Source organism: Saimiri boliviensis, chromosome 11 (genome assembly GCF_048565385.1).
Source record: "Saimiri boliviensis isolate mSaiBol1 chromosome 11, mSaiBol1.pri, whole genome shotgun sequence".
In the NCBI taxonomy this organism is placed as follows: Eukaryota; Metazoa; Chordata; class Mammalia; order Primates; family Cebidae; genus Saimiri; species Saimiri boliviensis.
In genome coordinates, this window is record NC_133459.1 from 102,559,149 (window position 1) to 102,576,673 (window position 17,525).

Here is a 17,525-nt window from a genome sequence, read left to right on the forward strand (position 1 = left end):
CGTACTCCTGACCTCATGATCTGCCTGCCTTGGCTTCCCAAATCGCTGGGATTACAGACATAAGCCACTGCACCTGGCCTGTTTTCATTCTTAGAGTGTAATTTCTGTGCATCTTTTAAAAATAACAATTCTGTTGTATTTATAATTTAGAGTTGTGCCTTATCTATTAACATTACAAGGTTTCTCTGTGTGATTACAAATTTATATTAAAAAAATTTTCAGGCTGGATGTGGTGGCTTACGCCTGTAATCCTAGCACTTTGGGATGCCAAGGCAAGAGGATTACCTGCAGTCAGGAATTTGAGACCAGCCTGGCCAACATGGTAAAACCTCATCTCTACTAAAAATACGAAAATTAGCCAGGTATGGTGATGCATGCCTCTAGTCCCAGCTACTCGGGAGGCTGAGGCAGGAGAATCGCTTTAGCCTGGAAGGTGGAGGTTGCAGTGAGCCAAGATGGTGCCACTGCACTCCCACCTGGGTGACAGAGCGAAACTCCATCTCAAAAGAAAGAAAGAAAGAAAGAAGACCAGGTGCGGTAGCTCACGCCTGTAATCCCAGCACTTTGGGAGGGCGAGGCAGGTGGATCACCTGAGGTCAGGAGTTCAAGACCAGCCTGGCCAATGTGGTCAAACCCTGTCTCTACTAAAAATACAAAAATTAGTTGGGCATGGTAGTGCATGCCTGTAATCCCAGCTACAAATAAAAATTTTTTATTTACTAAATTTCCTAATGGTTTCCCTGATTTTACACAATTGTTCCCAATTTATCTTAAATAATTGCTCCACAGAACATCTTTTGTACATGAGATTTTTTTGTTTTTAAAGACAGAATCTTGCTTTGTAACCCAGTTGGGGTACAGTGGCACAATTTTGTCTCGCTGCAACCTCCGCCTCCCAGGTTCAAGCAATTCTCTTGCCTTAGCCTCCCAAGTAGCTGGGACTACAGGCACACGTCACCACACCTGGCTAATTTTTGCATTTTTAGTTTCACCATGTTGGTTAGGCTGCTCTGGAACTCCTGACCTTGAGCAATCTGTCCACCTCAGCCTCCCAAAGTGCTGGGATTATAGATGTGAGTCACTGCGCCTGGCTGAGACTTATTCTATATATTGGATTATTTCCTCAGGACAAGATTCTTAGAGGTGGAATTTCAAGGCAAAGTGAAATAACATGTTTGCCAAAATGGAACGCTAAATATATGCTAGTTTGAATTGGATGGAAACAGAAAATCCCAAATTTGCAGGCAGAAATGTTATTCTATTTTTAAGAGATACCAAATATCCTTGACAAGAAGTACAGATTCTTGGACATGTGGCATTTTGTGACTTGGAAAGCCTTAAGAAATGAAGTATTTCTAACTTATGAAAAGGAACTATTAACAACAACAAAGCTTTATTATATTGGAGGAGTCTTTTTCAACTTGTTGCACTTCCCTGTACTTTGTGTTATGAATATCCTCCAGCCCCAGGGAGCTTAGTTAATGGTGTAGCGAGGAACCCATACTGAGACAGTATTTTTGTGGGCACTGTCTTTCAGGCATTAATACCCCCAGAATTTAACTGTGGCTGTTCTCAACTACTCGCCTGCTTGAATTACGATGAAATGTTACTGGTCTTAGGTGGAATGCAAAGATATGATAGAGTAGTAGGTTTTTCATTAAACTGAATGTGTTCATCTTAAAGGGCTGGCCTTTGAAATTGTGTTCTTTCTTTTTAAATATCGAAATGTACCTTTATAAAATGATGATGATATGCAGTGATTGCTTTTATTTAAAAATTTCTTTATTTTAAAATTTTTTACGGAGATGGGATCTTGCTCTATTGCCTTTGGCTGGTCTTGAACTCCTGGCCTCAAATGATTCTCCCACTGTGGACTCCCAAAGTGCTAGGATTTATAAGCATGAGCCACTGTGCTCATCATGCTTTTATTAATATTTCTTCTTTGTAGAATATTGTTAATCCTATGTAGGTCTTCCTGCCCATCCTTCCCATTTAAAATTTCTCTGTTCTAAAAAATTCAAAAATAGAGAAATTGCCATTGTGAAAGAAAAGAGATAAGAATGCCTTGTAACTTTTGGAAATTCCCATAGACCATTTAAAGTAGGATGAAACTTGTTCTTATTCCTTGCTGTTTTCATTCTCAGAGGGTAAACTGTATTCTCAGATTTCTGAAAGCCATAGATTTCATGTAGAATTCACAATGTAGAGTAGAGTTTCTTAGCCTTGGCACTTCTAGCATCTGGACCAGATAATTATTTGTTGTGGAGGGTTGTCCTTTGTTGTAGGATGTTTGAGCATCCCCGACTTCCACCCACTAGACGCCAGTAGTATCCCCAGTTGTGACTGCCAAAAATGTCTTCAGATGTTGCCAGATGTCTTGAGGGTATGCAAAATCACCCACAGTTGAGATGGGTTTTTGACATGCTGCCTCAGCCTCCTGACATGATGGGATTACAGATATGAGCCACCACTTCCAGATTTTTTTTTTTTTTTTTTTTTTTTTTTTTTTTTAACATGAAGTCTCACTCTTGCCCAGGCTGGAGTGCAGTGGTGTGACCTTGGCTTACTGCAACCTCCGCTTCTCAGGTTCAAGTTATTCTCCCTGCCTCAGCTTCAGGCACCTGCCACCATGTCTGGCTAATTTTTATATTTTTATTAGAGTTGAGGTTACGCCATGTTGACCAGGCTGGTCTCCAACTCCTGACCTCAGGTGATCTGCCTGCCTCGACCTCCCAGAGTGCCGAGTTTACATATGTGAGCCACCATGCTTGTCCCACTCCCAGCTTTTAAAAATCTTTCCATTTTCTTTCTTTTTTTTTTTTTTTGAAACAGGGTCTGGCTTTGTTACCTAGGCTGCCAGGCTGCAGTGCAGCGGCAAGACCATGGTCACTGCAGCCTTGACTTTCTTTTTTTTTTTTTTTTGAGACAGAGTTTTGCTCTTGTTACCAAGGCTGGAGTGCAATGGCACGATCTCAGCTCACCGCAACCTCCGCCTCCTGGGTTCAAGCAATTCTCCTGCCTCAGCCTCCAGAGTAGCTAGTACTACAGGCACGCACCACCATGCCCAGCTAATTTTTTTGTATTTTTAGTAGAGACCGGGTTTCACCATGTTGACCAGGATGGTCTCGATCTCTTGACCTTGTGATCCACCTGCCTTGGCCTCCCAAAGTGCTGGGATTATAGACGTGAGACACCACGCCCTGCCAGCCTTGACTTTCTTGACTCAAGCGATCATCCCACCTCAACCTCCTTGGTAGCTGGGACTACAGGCATGCACCACCATGCCCAGCTAATTTTAATTTTTTGGATAGAGATTGGGTTTTGCATGTTGCCCAGACTAGTCTTGAACTCCTGGGCTCAAGTGATCACCTGTTCTTTCCTTTTTTCTTTTCCTTTTTTTTTTTTTTTTTTTTTTTTGAGACAGGGTCTCACTCTGTTGCCCAGGTTGGAGTGCAGTAGTGCAATCTCAAGCTCACTGCAGTCATGACATCTGGACTCAATTGATCCTCCCACCTCAGCCTCCCGAGTAGCTGGGACCACAGGTGTGCACCCCCTGCCCAGCTAATTTTTGTATTTTTTGTAGAAACAGGATTTGCCATGTTTGCCAGGCTGATTTCGAACTCCTGAGCTAAGTGGATTGTCTCCCTTAGCCTTCTAAAGTGCTGGGACCACAGACATGAGCCACTGCGCCCAGCCACTTGTTCTTAAAATAATATATAGTAGCTTTAAAACTGTAAGATGAATATGGAAATAAGAGAACTTTTAAGCTTAGTCCAATGTTTTTACATAAGTAAGAAACCACAATCACATTAATATGAGCGGTTGCAGATTCACAAATTCTTCTCATATAGTATGTGTTCTTACAAATAAGTTATGAAAAATTTAGATCGGGTGAGGTGGCTCATGCCTGGAGTGCCAACATTTTGGGAAGCTGAGGCAGGTGGTGGATCACCTGAGGTCAGGAGTTCAAGACCAGCCTGGCCAACATGGTGAAACCCTGTCTCTACTAAAAATACAAAAAAATTAGCAGGATGTAGTGGTGTGCACCTGTAGTCCCAGCTCCTCAGGTGGCTGAGGCAGGAGAATCACTTGAACCCAGGAGATGGAGGTTTCAGTGAGCAGAGATTGTGCCATTGCACTCCAACCTGGGCCACAAAGTGAGACTTCATCTCAAAAAAAAGAAAAAAAAAAAGAAAAAGTTATGAGAAATTTGTTTTAGGAATCAAATGAAATGTTAATCTCATTGTGTGCTTTATGAAGTTTAAATGCTGTTTTGTCATCTATTCTGCTTTTAATTAGTATAACCTGAATTTGGTGACATGCTGGGTTTTTTTGTTTTGTTTTGTTTTAAATTTAGGCAACTAATACTTGATGGTCAATGGGATGAAGTTCTTCAGTTCATTCAGCCTCTAGAATGTATGGAAAAATTTGACAAAAAAAGGTAAGATTTCATCTGAAGTTTTTAGTGTCTCATCATTGGTAGAAGCTTAGCAAAACAAAACAATAAACATAAATTTTCATTTTTATTTTTCTTTCTCCACTGGCTTTGAGCAGAGAGTAAACAAACTGATCTCTCTCTGTCATCCAGTTTGGACTGTGGTGGCATGATCATGGCTTACTGTAGCCTTGATCTCCTTGAGCAGTCCTCTCACATCAGCCTCTCAAGTAGCTGGGACTCCAGGTGTGTGGAGTATTTTCGTATTTTTTTTAAGAGATGGGGTTTCGTCATGTTGCCCCAGGCTTCCCCTATGTTCTTTGGGTTATTTTAAATTAATTTAATGTTAACTGACCCTTTCTTTTGCTATTAGCAATCTGGTGATAAATTTTAAGACAGGTTCTTGTTTTATCACTCAGACTGATTTGCAGTGGCATGTGTATAGGTCACTGTAGCTTCAAATTCAACAGTGAATTTTTCATTTCAAATATTGTACTTCTCATTTTCAAATTTTATAATTTTTTTGGTAAGATTTTCCTGTCTGTTCATTCATTATGATTATATTTTCCTTTAGGTCGTTCAACATACTGAGAGTGGCTCCTTGTTTGCTAGTGTAGTCCTTGCTTGGTAATTTGGACTTCTGTTTCTATCAGGCTATTTCTAATGATTGCCTTTTCTCTTAACTCTGAGTCACTTTTTTTTTTTTAACTATATCTAATTATTTTATGAATGTAATCTGTACATTATAGAGTCACTCTTGAGGCTCTGAATTCTGTCTTCTTCCTATATAAAAGCTTTGATTTTTATTTGGGCAATTATTTAACTTAGGTAGCCTCAAAATTCAGACTCTTTCTCCCCTCTTGTGGGCACCAGCCAAAATTTCTGCTCAGTTCTTTGGACTTCCATCTGTTTTCTACAGGCTCCTTGGAGTCTCCCTTGCATCTTTACAGTTTAGGGGATAGCCAGGGATTTGGGCAACTAAGTTTATGCAGTAGATTTTGATATGTTTCCTACTGTGGCTCCCTCTGTTTTTGAATCTTCCTCTCATTTTTTAGCTGCTCTGGTAGTACCAAACTTTTTTTTTTTTTTTTGAGACATGGTCTCATTCTGTTGTCCAGGCTGGAGTGTAGTGGTGTGAACACAGCTCACTGTAACCTTGACCTCCTGGGCTCAAGTAATATACCTGCTTCAGACTCCTGTGTAGCTGACCACAGGTGTATGCCATCCATTGGCCTAATTTTTTTTTTTTTTTTGAGGTGGAGTTTCACTCTTGTTACCCAGGCTGGAGTGCAGTGGCGCGATCTCGGCTCACCGCAACCTCCGCCTCCTGGGTTCAGGCAATTCTCCTGCCTCAGCCTCCTGAGTAGCTGGGATTACAGGCACGCACCACCATGCCCAGCTAATTTTTTGTATTTTTAGTAGAGACGGGGTTTCACCATGTTGACCAGGTTGGTCTCGATCTCTCGACCTTGTGATCCACCCGCCTCGGCCTCCCAAAGTGCTGGGATTACAGGCTTGAGCCACCGCGCCCGGCCTCTTCTTTTTTTTTTTTTTAAGGATTGACTTCCCTCTAGTTATGCCAGTTTTTGATTGTTTTCCAGTGCATTCAAGACAGTAATTTTTTGAAGCCGGGCACAGTGGCTCACGCCTGTAATCCCAGCACTTTGGGAGGCTGAGGAGGGCAGATCACCTGAGGTCAGGAGTTGGAGACCAATCTGGCCAGCATGGTGAAATCCTGTCTCTACTAAAAATAAAAAAAATATTAGCTGGGTGTGGTGGCAGTTGCCTGTAATTCCAGCTACTCAGGAAGCTGACAGGAGAATTGCTTGAACCCTGGAGGCAGAGGTTGCAGTGAGCTGAGATCATGCCATTATACTCCAGTCTAGGCAACAGAACAGGACTCTGTCTCAAAAAAATAAATAAATAAAATAAAACAAAATAGTCATTCTTTATATTTTATCTAGGATTTATTGTTGTTATATGCAGAAAAGTTAGCCAGATAGAAGTTACTCTATCATTATCAGAAGTTGAACCTCTTATTTTTTGATTTGCTGTTCAGACCATGCTATTTGATAGTTCTTTGCATTCGTACATTCTTCACTTATCTGGAATATTAATCCTTTCACCATCTCTTGCCTTTACCTGGTACACTCCTGATTGTCTTCTTAGAGTCAGTTATTATGTCTTTTTTTTACTTCCTGCCCCTCGGTAGAATTGGTTTCATACTTTTTTGAGACCTTGCCAAACTCTGAATATTTCATATAATTTATTAGGTGACCCTTTTTTTTTTATTGGACATAATTTGCTACTACAACAGTGGCTGAAAGAATGACTGAAGGTTCATTATTTTTTTCTTTCAAGCCTTAGAAACACTTTTTCTAGGCCCGGCATGATTGCTAACTCCTGCAATCCCAGCACTTTGGGAGGCTGAGGCGGGCGGATCACCTGAGGTCAAGAGTTGGAGACCTGCCCGACCCAACATGGAGAAACCCCATCTCTACTAAAAAATACAAAATTAACCAGCATGGTGGTGTATGCCTGTAATCCCAGCTACTTGGGAGGCTGAGGCAGGAGAATTACTTGAACCTGGGAGGCAGAGGTTGTGGTGAGCCAAGATCATGCCATTGCACTCCACCCTGGACAAGAAGATCAAAACTCTGTCTCAAAAAAAAAAAAAAAAAGAAACACTTTTTCTTTAAGTTGCTTCTTCAGGCAATAAAGCTTTTGATTCTTAGATAAGTTAGGCAGACTCTTTTGCTATCCCTTCCCCTCACTGAAAAATTTTTGTTAAAAAGTTTTAGGTTGGGACTGGGTGCTGTGGCTCATACTTGTAATCTGAGCACTTTGGGAGTCTGAGGAAGGAGAATTTTTTGAAGCCAGGAATTTGAGATCAGCCTGAGCAACAAAGCAAGACCCAGTCTCTACAAAACAATTTAAAAAATTGGCCAGGTGCTGTGGCACACAATTGTAGTCCTAGCTGCATGGGAGGCTGAGGCAGGAGGATTGCTTGAGCTGAGAATTTGAGGCTGTGTTGAGCTATGATCATGTCACTGCTCTCCAGTCTGGGTGACAGAGCAGAAGACTCTGTCTCTAGCCGGGCGCGGTGGCTCAAGCCTGTAATCCCAGCACTTTGGGAGGCCGAGGCGGGTGGATCACGAGGTCGAGAGATCGAGACCATCCTGGTCAACATGGTGAAACCCCGTCTCTACTAAAAATACAAAAAATTAAGGCCGGGCGCGGTGGCTCAAGCCTGTAATCCCAGCACTTTGGGAGGCCGAGGCGGGTGGATCACGAGGTCGAGAGATCGAGACCATCCTGGTCAACATGGTGAAACCCCGTCTCTACTAAAAATACAAAAAACTAGCTGGGCGTGGTGGCGTGTGCCTGTAATCCCAGCTACTTAGGAGGCTGAGGCAGGAGAATTGCCTGAACCCAGGAGGCGGAGGTTGCGGTGAGCCGAGATCGCGCCATTGCACTCCAGCCTGGGTAACAAGAGCGAAACTCCGTCTCAAAAAAAACAAAACAAAACAAAACAAAATACAAAAAATTAGCTGGGCATGGTGGCACATGCCTGTAATTCCAGCTACTCAGGAGGCTGAGGCAGGAGAATTGCCTGAACCCAGGAGGCGGAGGTTGCGGTGAGCCGAGATCGCGCCATTGCACTCCAGCCTGGGTAACAAGAGCGAAACTCCGTCTCAAAAAAAAAAAAAGAAGACTCTGTCTCTAAAAAAGAAAAAGAAAATAAAAGCTTTAAGTCTGTGGTTATTTTGTGACTTTTTAGAAATGTTCATTTCCTCCTACCCTTTTAGCTGCATTTTAATTAGACTTTTCTAATATTTAAAAAGAAAATAACTTGATTTAATCTTTCTGCAATGTATAGGTATTTAAAAATGTAACACACCCTATAAATATATACTGTTATTTGTCAATTAAAATTTTTTTAATAAAGAAAAAACCAGATGTATGTTAGGTAAACAAAACATTGGATATAAAAGACTTTTGATTTAATATTAGGTAACATTTGATATCTTCCATAAAAATTGGATTTTTGTTTAGAATTAATATTGGAAATAGAAATTTATTCTCTTAGTGTTAAATTGTGATTATTTGTGACTGAAATTTCTTCATTTATGGCTTCAATGTGATAGGAAGCTTAGTAAATTATTTGAATAATTTTCCTAAAGCAAAGATACTTATATAGTAACTTTTAAGTATGTTTGACATCAGACATTGGAGAATTAATGTTTCATTTTTTCCCGCAGGTTTCGTTATATTATCCTGAAGCAGAAGTTTTTAGAAGCTTTATGTGTTAACAATGCAATGTCAGCAGAAGATGAGCCCCAGCATGTAAGATTTTTATTCCTGAAGGTTTGCGCCCTAGTCTTGTTTTCAGTCATAAGTATTTTAGTCACTAAAACAAAAGATTAGCATCTCAAATTTTCAAAGTTTTTATGAACTGGGGTGGGGCAAGATCTGTTGTTTTCTAGATGTCGTATTTTCAAAGTTTAGTGCTTCTAAATTTGTTCTATGGTTTAAGCCAATATATATAACTAGTTAGCTAGTTGAAGAGTGTGTGCGTCTCTTGTTTAAGGTAAGTTAGCAATAGATAAGGTTTGACCTGATGACTCTTCATCATTTCTTTTTTTAACCAAGAAGTGTATTGCTTTTGTTTATTTTCTTTTTCTCTGTCTTTTTAGTATTTTCTTTGATTTAGAGATAGTTTTTTGCTGAAATGTTTGTCTTCATGACCATTTAATGAAATTAAATTCATTTTGATTAGAAAAGTGACTTTTAAAGTTTCAGTGTTAATAACTAAAACTGAGAAAACTTATTAAGTTCTAGCAACTGTTCACCGAAGTAAAGCATCTTAGTCCTTTTGAGCTGCTGCAACAAAATATCATAAACTAGGGAGCTTGTAAACAATAGAAGTTTCTCACGGTTCTGGTAGTTGGGAAGTCCAAGATCAGGGTACCAGCAGATTCAGTGTCTGGTGAGGGCCTGTACCCTGGTTCATGAATGGTGCCTTCTAGCTGTGTCCTTCACCTGGTTAAAGAGGCTAGCTAGCTCTCTGGGGTCTCTTATATGGGTACTAATCTAATTCATGAGGGCTTAGCACTCCTGACGTAGTCACCTTGCAAAGGCCCTACTTTTCTAACACCATTACATTGTGGGGTTAGGATTTCAACATAGGAATTTTAGAGAGACACAAACATTGAGACTGTGGCAAAAACCACATTTTATAATTTTTTATCAGAGTTTACAGTGGCAACTTTCAGATAGAGAAATATTTGCCAAATAAGGATGTTCAAAAGTGAAAAGAACACTGGAACGTGAGTTAGGAGACCTATTTTTTATTCTGTCTTTGCCAGTAATCAACTGAATTACCTTGGTAAATGTGTTCCCTGAATTTTCCCTTATGTAAGATATGGAGGCTGGACTAGGTGAGCTCTGAGGTTACATCATTAAAAGCTTATGATTCAAAGACAGTATTCACTATACAAATTGTTATCTTTTGTCTCTCAGCTAAGCCTCCTTTATATTCTGTCTGTGGATTGTTTTGTAGTAAGTCAACTGTAGGTATTCCCTTTTCTTGACTTTTATCTCCACACAATTTTGCCCTAAGGTAAGTTTGGACTAACAGAATGGCTCTTTTGCCTTTTGGGTAAGCTGGAGTAATAGCAAGCTTTATAAACAATGAATGTTGGCATGCTTCAATTTTCATTTCTAGAAAACTTAATTATTCTTACCCTTAAAAAATTGTATATTTGAGAGCTGGGCACAGTGTGGCACACCAGTGGTCCCAGCAAGTTTAGAGGCTGAGGCTGGAGGATCACTTGAGCCCAGGAGTTCAAGCCTGTAGTGCACTATATTTGTGTGAATGAATAACCACTGCACTCCAGCGTGGGCAGCATAGTTACATCTCATCTTAAGCCTGAATTACAGTAAAACACTCTTTTTATAGATAAAAGTTTAATGTGCTAATTAACCAAATTTTTTATTATTTTTATTTTACTTGTGAAAACATTTTGGTTTCTTGAAAGCTGTTACATATCCTACAAATTATATGAGTATTCTGTGGCAACATAATTTATTCTTTGTATGCTCATTGTTTTCATATTTCACAGTGTGTTTTTTATAGTGATTATTTGATCGTTTACATTTTTCTTACAGCTGGAATTTACCATGCAAGAAGCTGTGCAATGTTTACATGCTCTAGAAGAGTACTGTCCTTCTAAAGATGACTACAGTAAGCTCTGTTTGCTGTTGACTTTGCCTCGTCTGACCAATCATGCTGAGTTTAAGGACTGGAATCCCAGCACTGCACGAGTTCACTGTTTTGAAGAGGCTTGTGTCATGGTTGCAGAATTCATCCCTGCTGATAGGAAGCTAAGTGAAGCCGGTTTTAAAGCGAGTAACAATCGTTTATTTCAGCTTGTAATGAAAGGCCTACTTTATGAATGCTGTGTAGAATTTTGTCAGAGTAAAGCAACTGGAGAAGAAATTACAGAAAGCGAAGTGCTTCTTGGCATCGACCTCTTATGTGGTAACGGTTGTGATGATTTGGATCTGAGTTTACTGTCATGGCTTCAGAATCTTCCATCTTCTGTCTTCTCTTGTGCTTTTGAACAGAAAATGCTTAATATTCATGTTGACAAACTTCTGAAACCTACAAAAGCTGCATATGCTGATCTTTTGACTCCTCTTATCAGCAAACTCTCTCCCTATCCATCATCCCCCATGAGAAGACCTCAGTCGGCTGATGCCTATATGACCCGCTCTCTGAATCCTGCTTTAGATGGCCTCACTTGTGGACTAACCAGTCATGATAAGAGAATTTCAGACCTTGGAAACAAAACTTCTCCAATGTCACACTCCTTTGCTAACTTCCATTATCCAGGGGTACAAAACCTCAGTAGAAGTCTCATGCTTGAGAATACAGAATGTCACAGTATTTATGAAGAATCCCCTGAGCGGTAAGCATTTGCTTATAAAACAGGAAATCTTCAGAAGTTTGAGGTAATCTAATTATAGTGTGTTTTTCTTTTCTTTTCCTTTTTTTTTTTTTTTTTTTTTTTTTTGAGATAGAGTCTGGCTCTATCTCAGGCTCGAGTACACTGGCACAATCTCCCGGGTTCAAATCAGCCTTCCTGAGTAGCTAGTACTACAGGCACACACTACCATACCCAGCTACGTTTGTATATTTGATAGAGATGGGGTTTCGCAGGCTGGTTTCAAACTCTTGGACTCAAGCGATCATCCTGCCTTGGCCTCCCAGAGTTTTGGGATTACAGATGTGAACCACCACGTCTGGGAGTGTGTGGGAGTGTGTATGTTTTCTTAATGTTCAGGTCCCTTTAGTTGAAAGTTAGTCCTTAATACTTTAGTAAGGTTTTAAAATTTTTGATAATTAAAGTTATATAAGAAAAACCTTTTTTTTTTTTTTAAGACGGGGTTTCACCACGTTGTCCAGAGTGGTCTTGAACTCCCGACCTCAGGTGATCTGCCCGCCTTGGCCTCCAAAGTGCTTGGATTACAGACGTGAGCCACTGCGCCTGGCCGAAAAATCTTTATTTTTATATGTTTTTAATTTTAGGATCCTGGCTTGTTTCTACTTTTTTCTCCTGTACGTAGTACTGTAGCAGATAACTAGAACATAAAACTCTATAATTTCCACTTTTTTTGAGATGGAGTGCAGTGGCGTGGTCTCAGCTCACTGCAACCTCCGCGTCCCGGGTCCCCGTTCAAGCAATTCTCCTGCCTCAGCCTCTTGAGTAAATGGGATTACAGGTATGTGCCACCATGTCCAGTTAATTTTTGTATTTTTTAGTAGAGATGGGGTTTCACCATGTTGGCCAGGCTGGTCTTGAAAACCTGACCTCATGATCTGCCTCCCGAAGTGCTGGGATTACAGGTATGAACTATTGCGCCCAGCCTAGTGATTCTTATATATATGAAGGAAATAAATGTTAAAGCCACTATTCAGTTTTTCCTTTAAACCTGGCATGAAATAACAAACTCTTTTTTTTTTTTTTTTTTTTTTTTGAGACGGAGTTTCGCTCTTGTTACCCAGGCTGGAGTGCAATGGCGCGATCTCGGCTCACCGCAACCTCCGCCTCCTGGGTTCAGGCAATTCTCCTGCCTCAGCCTCCTGAGTAGCTGGGATTACAGGCATGTGCCACCATGCCCAGCTAATTTTTTTGTATTTTTAGTAGAGACGGGGTTTCACCATGTTGACCAGGATGGTCTCGATCTCTTGACCTCGTGATCCACCCGCCTCCGCCTCCCAAAGTGCTGGGATTACAGGCTTGAGCCACCGCGCCCGGCTGAAATAACAAACTCTTGATCAACAGTTGTTTATTTTAGGGTTAGGAAACTTTCTGCCTCATTTTTCCAGGAAACCCATGAGGATGTATGGCTAGTTATCCATAATTTAGAGTTGCCACCATGAAGTATTAGTGTTGACTTCAATAAATTTATTTTGTGAAAGAGACAAAAGTGAAACCTTTTCACATTACATAGGATAGTTGGAACCATTCTTTGCAGAGGACTCGTAATTTGTTTCTAATGAGAGCAAGTGAGCTGGGAGCAGTGGCTCAGGCCTATAATCCTAGCAATTTGGGAGGCCAAGATGGGTGGATCACTTGAGGTCAGAAGTTCAAGATGACCAACCCGGCCAATGTGGTGAAACCCCATCTCTACTAAAAATACATAAATTAGCTGGATGTGGTGGTGCATACCTGTAGTCCTAGCTACTTGGGAGGCTGAGGCAGGAAAATCTCTTGAACCTGGGAGGCAGAAGTGGCAGTGAGCACGCCACTGCACTCCAGCCTGAAGACAGAGTGAGACTCCGTCTCAAAAAATAATAATAATTAGAGCAAGTGGAGATCTTTAGTTAAGGCATAAGGCAAGACCCCATCTCTATTTATTTAAAAAAAAGAAAAACACATATATATGGAAGCTCAATTGGATTATAAAGAGTACTACTTGAAATACTTGAAGTCAGTATCTTTTTTTTAAAGTCAGTATCCATTTAAAATATATTTCAGGCTAGGCATGGTGGATCACTGGAACCCAGGAGTTCAAGACCATCCTGGGCAACATGGTGAAAACTTGTCTCTACAGAAAAATACAAAAATATTAGTCAGGCATGGTGGCATGTACCTGTAGTCACAGCTACTTGGGAGGCTGAGGTGGGAGGATTGATTGAGCCCAGGAGGTTGAGGCTGCAGTGAGCCTTGATTGCATCACTGTACTGCAGTCTGGGTGACAGCAAGATCCTATCTCAAAAAAAAATTTTTTTTCCAGTGATTACTATGTGCGAACAGCACACTACAATAACAGGCATACAGTGATTGAACTACTGTGGTGAACAAGAAGATAAAACATGAAAGGGAGTGTGTAATATTTTGTAAGGATATCTTTTCACTTGAACAGAAACACTTAAAATGGAGAAAAATTATTTGAAATATACAAGCTCGTAATGCATGTATTTCGGGCATGGACCAGCGTTGGAGTTGGAGTCTGATGACCTGAGTTTAAGTTCAAACTCTTATTTTCTAGCTATGCAATCTTAGGAAAATCACTTGTTTTTTGAGTCAGTTACCTCTCTGTGAAATGGGTCTTATAACCTATTTCACAGGTTGTTGTGCAAGTTAAATGAGATAATGCATATGGAAGTTCTGCATATGTTGCAAAATTAAATGAAATGTTACATTTTGAAGATTATTTTATTGTTTATACAGTTAATAGCTCTTACAAATTCTTCTCTGTGGACATAAAAGGGGACTTGTTGTGGTCATTAGTAGTTTACAGTAGAGCCTGATAGCCAAAAAACGCTTCCTCAGTCTTTCTTCTCTAGATGTCTGTGTATGTATGTTTAGGTGCTCAGGAGTATAGGCTCCTAACTGATGATGCTTTGTGAAGATGACTATCCAGCTTTGCTTTCCTGAACCCTAGAACTGTATTTTGTTATGTCTTGTGTACTTAGAGAGGCCATTATCCACCATGCCTGGCTAATTTTTGTATTTTTAGTAGAGACGGGGTTTCACCATGTTGATCAGGTTGGTATCGAACTCCTGACCTCGTGATCTGCCTGCCTCGGGCTCCCAAAGTGCTGGCATTATGGATGTGAGCCACTGTGCTTAGCCTAATTTTTGTATTTTTAGTAGAGACGGGGTTTCGTCATGTTGGTCAGGTTGGTCTCAAATTCCTGACCTTGTGATCCACCCACCTCGGCCTCTCAAAGTGCCGGGATTACAGGCGTGAGCCACCCTGCCTGGCCTCAAAGAAAGTCTTTTAATAAAATCTCAAAAATTCTTAAAATCGTATAGAAATATATTGGAGGGAAAAAATGTTTAGATAACACCACCATAAGTCTATAAAGAGAATTTAGGCATTATATTATGTAACCTATTATTCATATTCATCAGTCTGTTATAAGCTGGACCACAGAGAATGTAAGTGACTGTCCCTAGGCCACACAAATGATTTTAAACTGGAGACCTTACTCTCACTATCCCTGCCTAATAACACGGTACTCCTCCATTAAGACGTTCCTTTTTTTTTTTTTAAGGTGGAGTCTCGCTCTGTTGCCCAGACTGGAGTACAGTGGTGCGATCTTAGCTCACCATAACCTTCGCCTTCCAGGTTCATGTGATTCTCCTGCCTCAACCTCCCAAGTAGCTGGGACTACAGGGACACACCACCATGCCTGGCTAATTTTTGTTCTTTTAGTAGGAATGGGGTTTCACTTTGCTGGCCAGGCTAGCCTCAAACTCCTGACTTCATGATCCGCCTGCCTCAGCCTCCCAAAGTTTTGGGATTACAGGCGTTAGCCACTGTGCCCAGCCCAAGACCTTTCTATTTTTAAAAATCCTTTTTGAGGTGTTTTTAAGAGAAGAAAGAAAAATAAATTTATTTGTATATGGTTTATAAACACTTAGGCTAAATCTTCTTTTTATATTTTTTTGAGACAAGGTCTCACCCTGTCACCCAAGCTGGAGTGCAGTGGTGTGATCTTGGCCCTCTGTAATATCTACCTCCCAGGATCAGGTGATCCTCCCATTTCAACCTCCCAAGTAGCTGGGACCACAAACACCCCACCATGCCCAGTTAATTTTTTTTTAAGAGACTGGGTTTCATCATGTTGCTCAGGTTGATTTCGAACTTCTGAGCTTAAGTGAGCTGCCTGCCTTGGCCTCCCAAAGTGCTGGGATTATAGGTGTAAGCCACTGTGCCTGGCCTATTCATTTTTTTTAATTAAAATTTCTTGGCCAGCATGGTGGCTCATGCCTATGATTCCAGCACTTTGAGAGGCTGGAGAGGGCGGATCACTTGAGGTTAGGAGTTTGAAACCAGCCTAGCCAGTATGGTGAAACGCCATCTCTGCTTAAAATACAAAAAATTAGGTGGGCGTGATGGTGGGCCTTGTAATCCCAACTACTCTGGAGGCTGAGGCAGGCAGGAGAATTGTGTGAACCTGGGTGGTGAGCAGAGATTGCGCCACTGCACTCCAGTTTCTGGGCTACAGAGAGAGACTCCATCTCAAAAATAATAATAAAATAAAATTTCTTTAACTAAAATATATTTTCCTTTACTCCTACCTCTGCCTTTTTTGATTTTTTGCACGTTTCTGGAAGAAGTGATACACCTGTTGATGCACAGAGGCCTATTGGCAGTGAAATCTTGGGCCAGAGTTCAGTTTCAGAAAAAGAGCCTGCAAATGGAGCACAGAATCCAGGACCAGCTAAACAAGAAAAAAATGAGGTAATATTTACTATACCTAGTGTTTTTCAGAGTTACTCTCTTTGTAAGAAGTAATATAATTTACTTAGAATGTAAAAATAATTTTCTGATATTTGGGTGTAGTAAAGAAGATACATAGACTTTCTTCTTCTTAGTTTATTTTCTCTCCTCTCCCCAACAAATATGTAGCATGTTTAGTTGCCATTGTGTATTCTGGAACAATTTTAACAAGTGAATTTATTAAAAATCTAAAATACCACAGTTGACATTGCATGTTTTATATGCTTTGGGACTTAAGTAATTGAGCTTACATTAAACATGGCTAGTTTGCATTATTAAAATATACGCCCCGTTTTTTACCAATTAGATTTAAGAATAAGAAATTAGACATTTTAAAGATAGAATAAAACTTTTATCCAAGTCCAGGGTTCTAGATTATTTTTCTTTGGTGTTTTTGTGAGGAAATGGTATTGTGAATAAGGGTATAAGTTTTATATAGGCTGGGTGCAGTGGTTGACACCTGTAGTCCTAGCACTTTGGGAGACTGAAACAGGTGGATCACCTGAGCTCAGGAGTTCAAGACTGGCCTGGACAACATGGTGAACCCGTCTCTACTAAAAATACAAAAAATTAGCCAGGCTTGATGGTGCATGCCTGTAGTCCCAGCTTGAACCCGGGAGGCAGAGATTGCAGTGAGCTGACATTGCCCCTCTGCACCCCAGCCTGGGTGACAAAGTGAGACTGTCTCAGACAAACAACTGACAAACAGTTTTATGTAGTATGCCACTTTGAAGGGGTTAAGTGGTTTTCATAAGTTGAATATGTTTTTTATTTGTTTTCAGCTAAATATTAAGAATGTATTTCTTTATAGCAATGCAAGAAAAAACATTAAAAAAATAAAGTAGAAAAATTACTATGAAAGTACACGGATATGCACCAAACAATAGAGTTTTAAAATGTAATGCAATTAATGATGAGAGAGCTGAAGGGAGAAACAGTTTTGCAATGATAATTGGAGACTTCAATACCCTACTCACAATAATGGATAAAACATCTAAATAGAAGATCAATTAGGATATAGAGGACTTGAACAATACTGTAAACCAACTAGACCTGACAGACATATGTAAAACACTCCACTCAATAATAGCGGAATACATATCCTTCTCAAGTCTACATGGAACATGTTTTAGTGCTATGTGTTAGGGCTATTGGGAATTGTGCTGCGATAAACATACACTTGCAGGTGTCTTTTTGATACAATGACTTATTTTCCTTTGGGTGGATACTCAGTGGGATTGCTAGATTGAATGGTAGTTCTACTTTTAGTTTTTTGAGAAATCAC

At 40.3% G+C, this 17,525-nt stretch overlaps 1 protein-coding gene across 5 annotated transcripts in view; it reads left to right on the plus strand.

The window, feature by feature from the left end:
* The window catches only part of WDR47 (WD repeat domain 47), a 73,842-nt gene that overhangs the window by 16,585 nt on the left and 39,732 nt on the right, over nt 1-17,525 (plus strand). For 2 of the 5 annotated variants that reach the window (XM_074381306.1, XM_074381307.1), the window contains exons 3-6: nt 4,358-4,441; nt 8,698-8,803; nt 10,607-11,409; nt 16,075-16,201. In XM_074381306.1, the coding sequence (XP_074237407.1) occupies nt 4,358-4,441; nt 8,698-8,803; nt 10,607-11,409; nt 16,075-16,201 (1,120 nt within the window). The remainder of the gene's footprint in view (nt 1-4,357; nt 4,442-8,697; nt 8,804-10,606; nt 11,410-16,074; nt 16,202-17,525) is intronic. The other 3 variants (XM_074381308.1, XM_003933391.4, XM_010343984.3) reach the window with 3 other exon arrangements.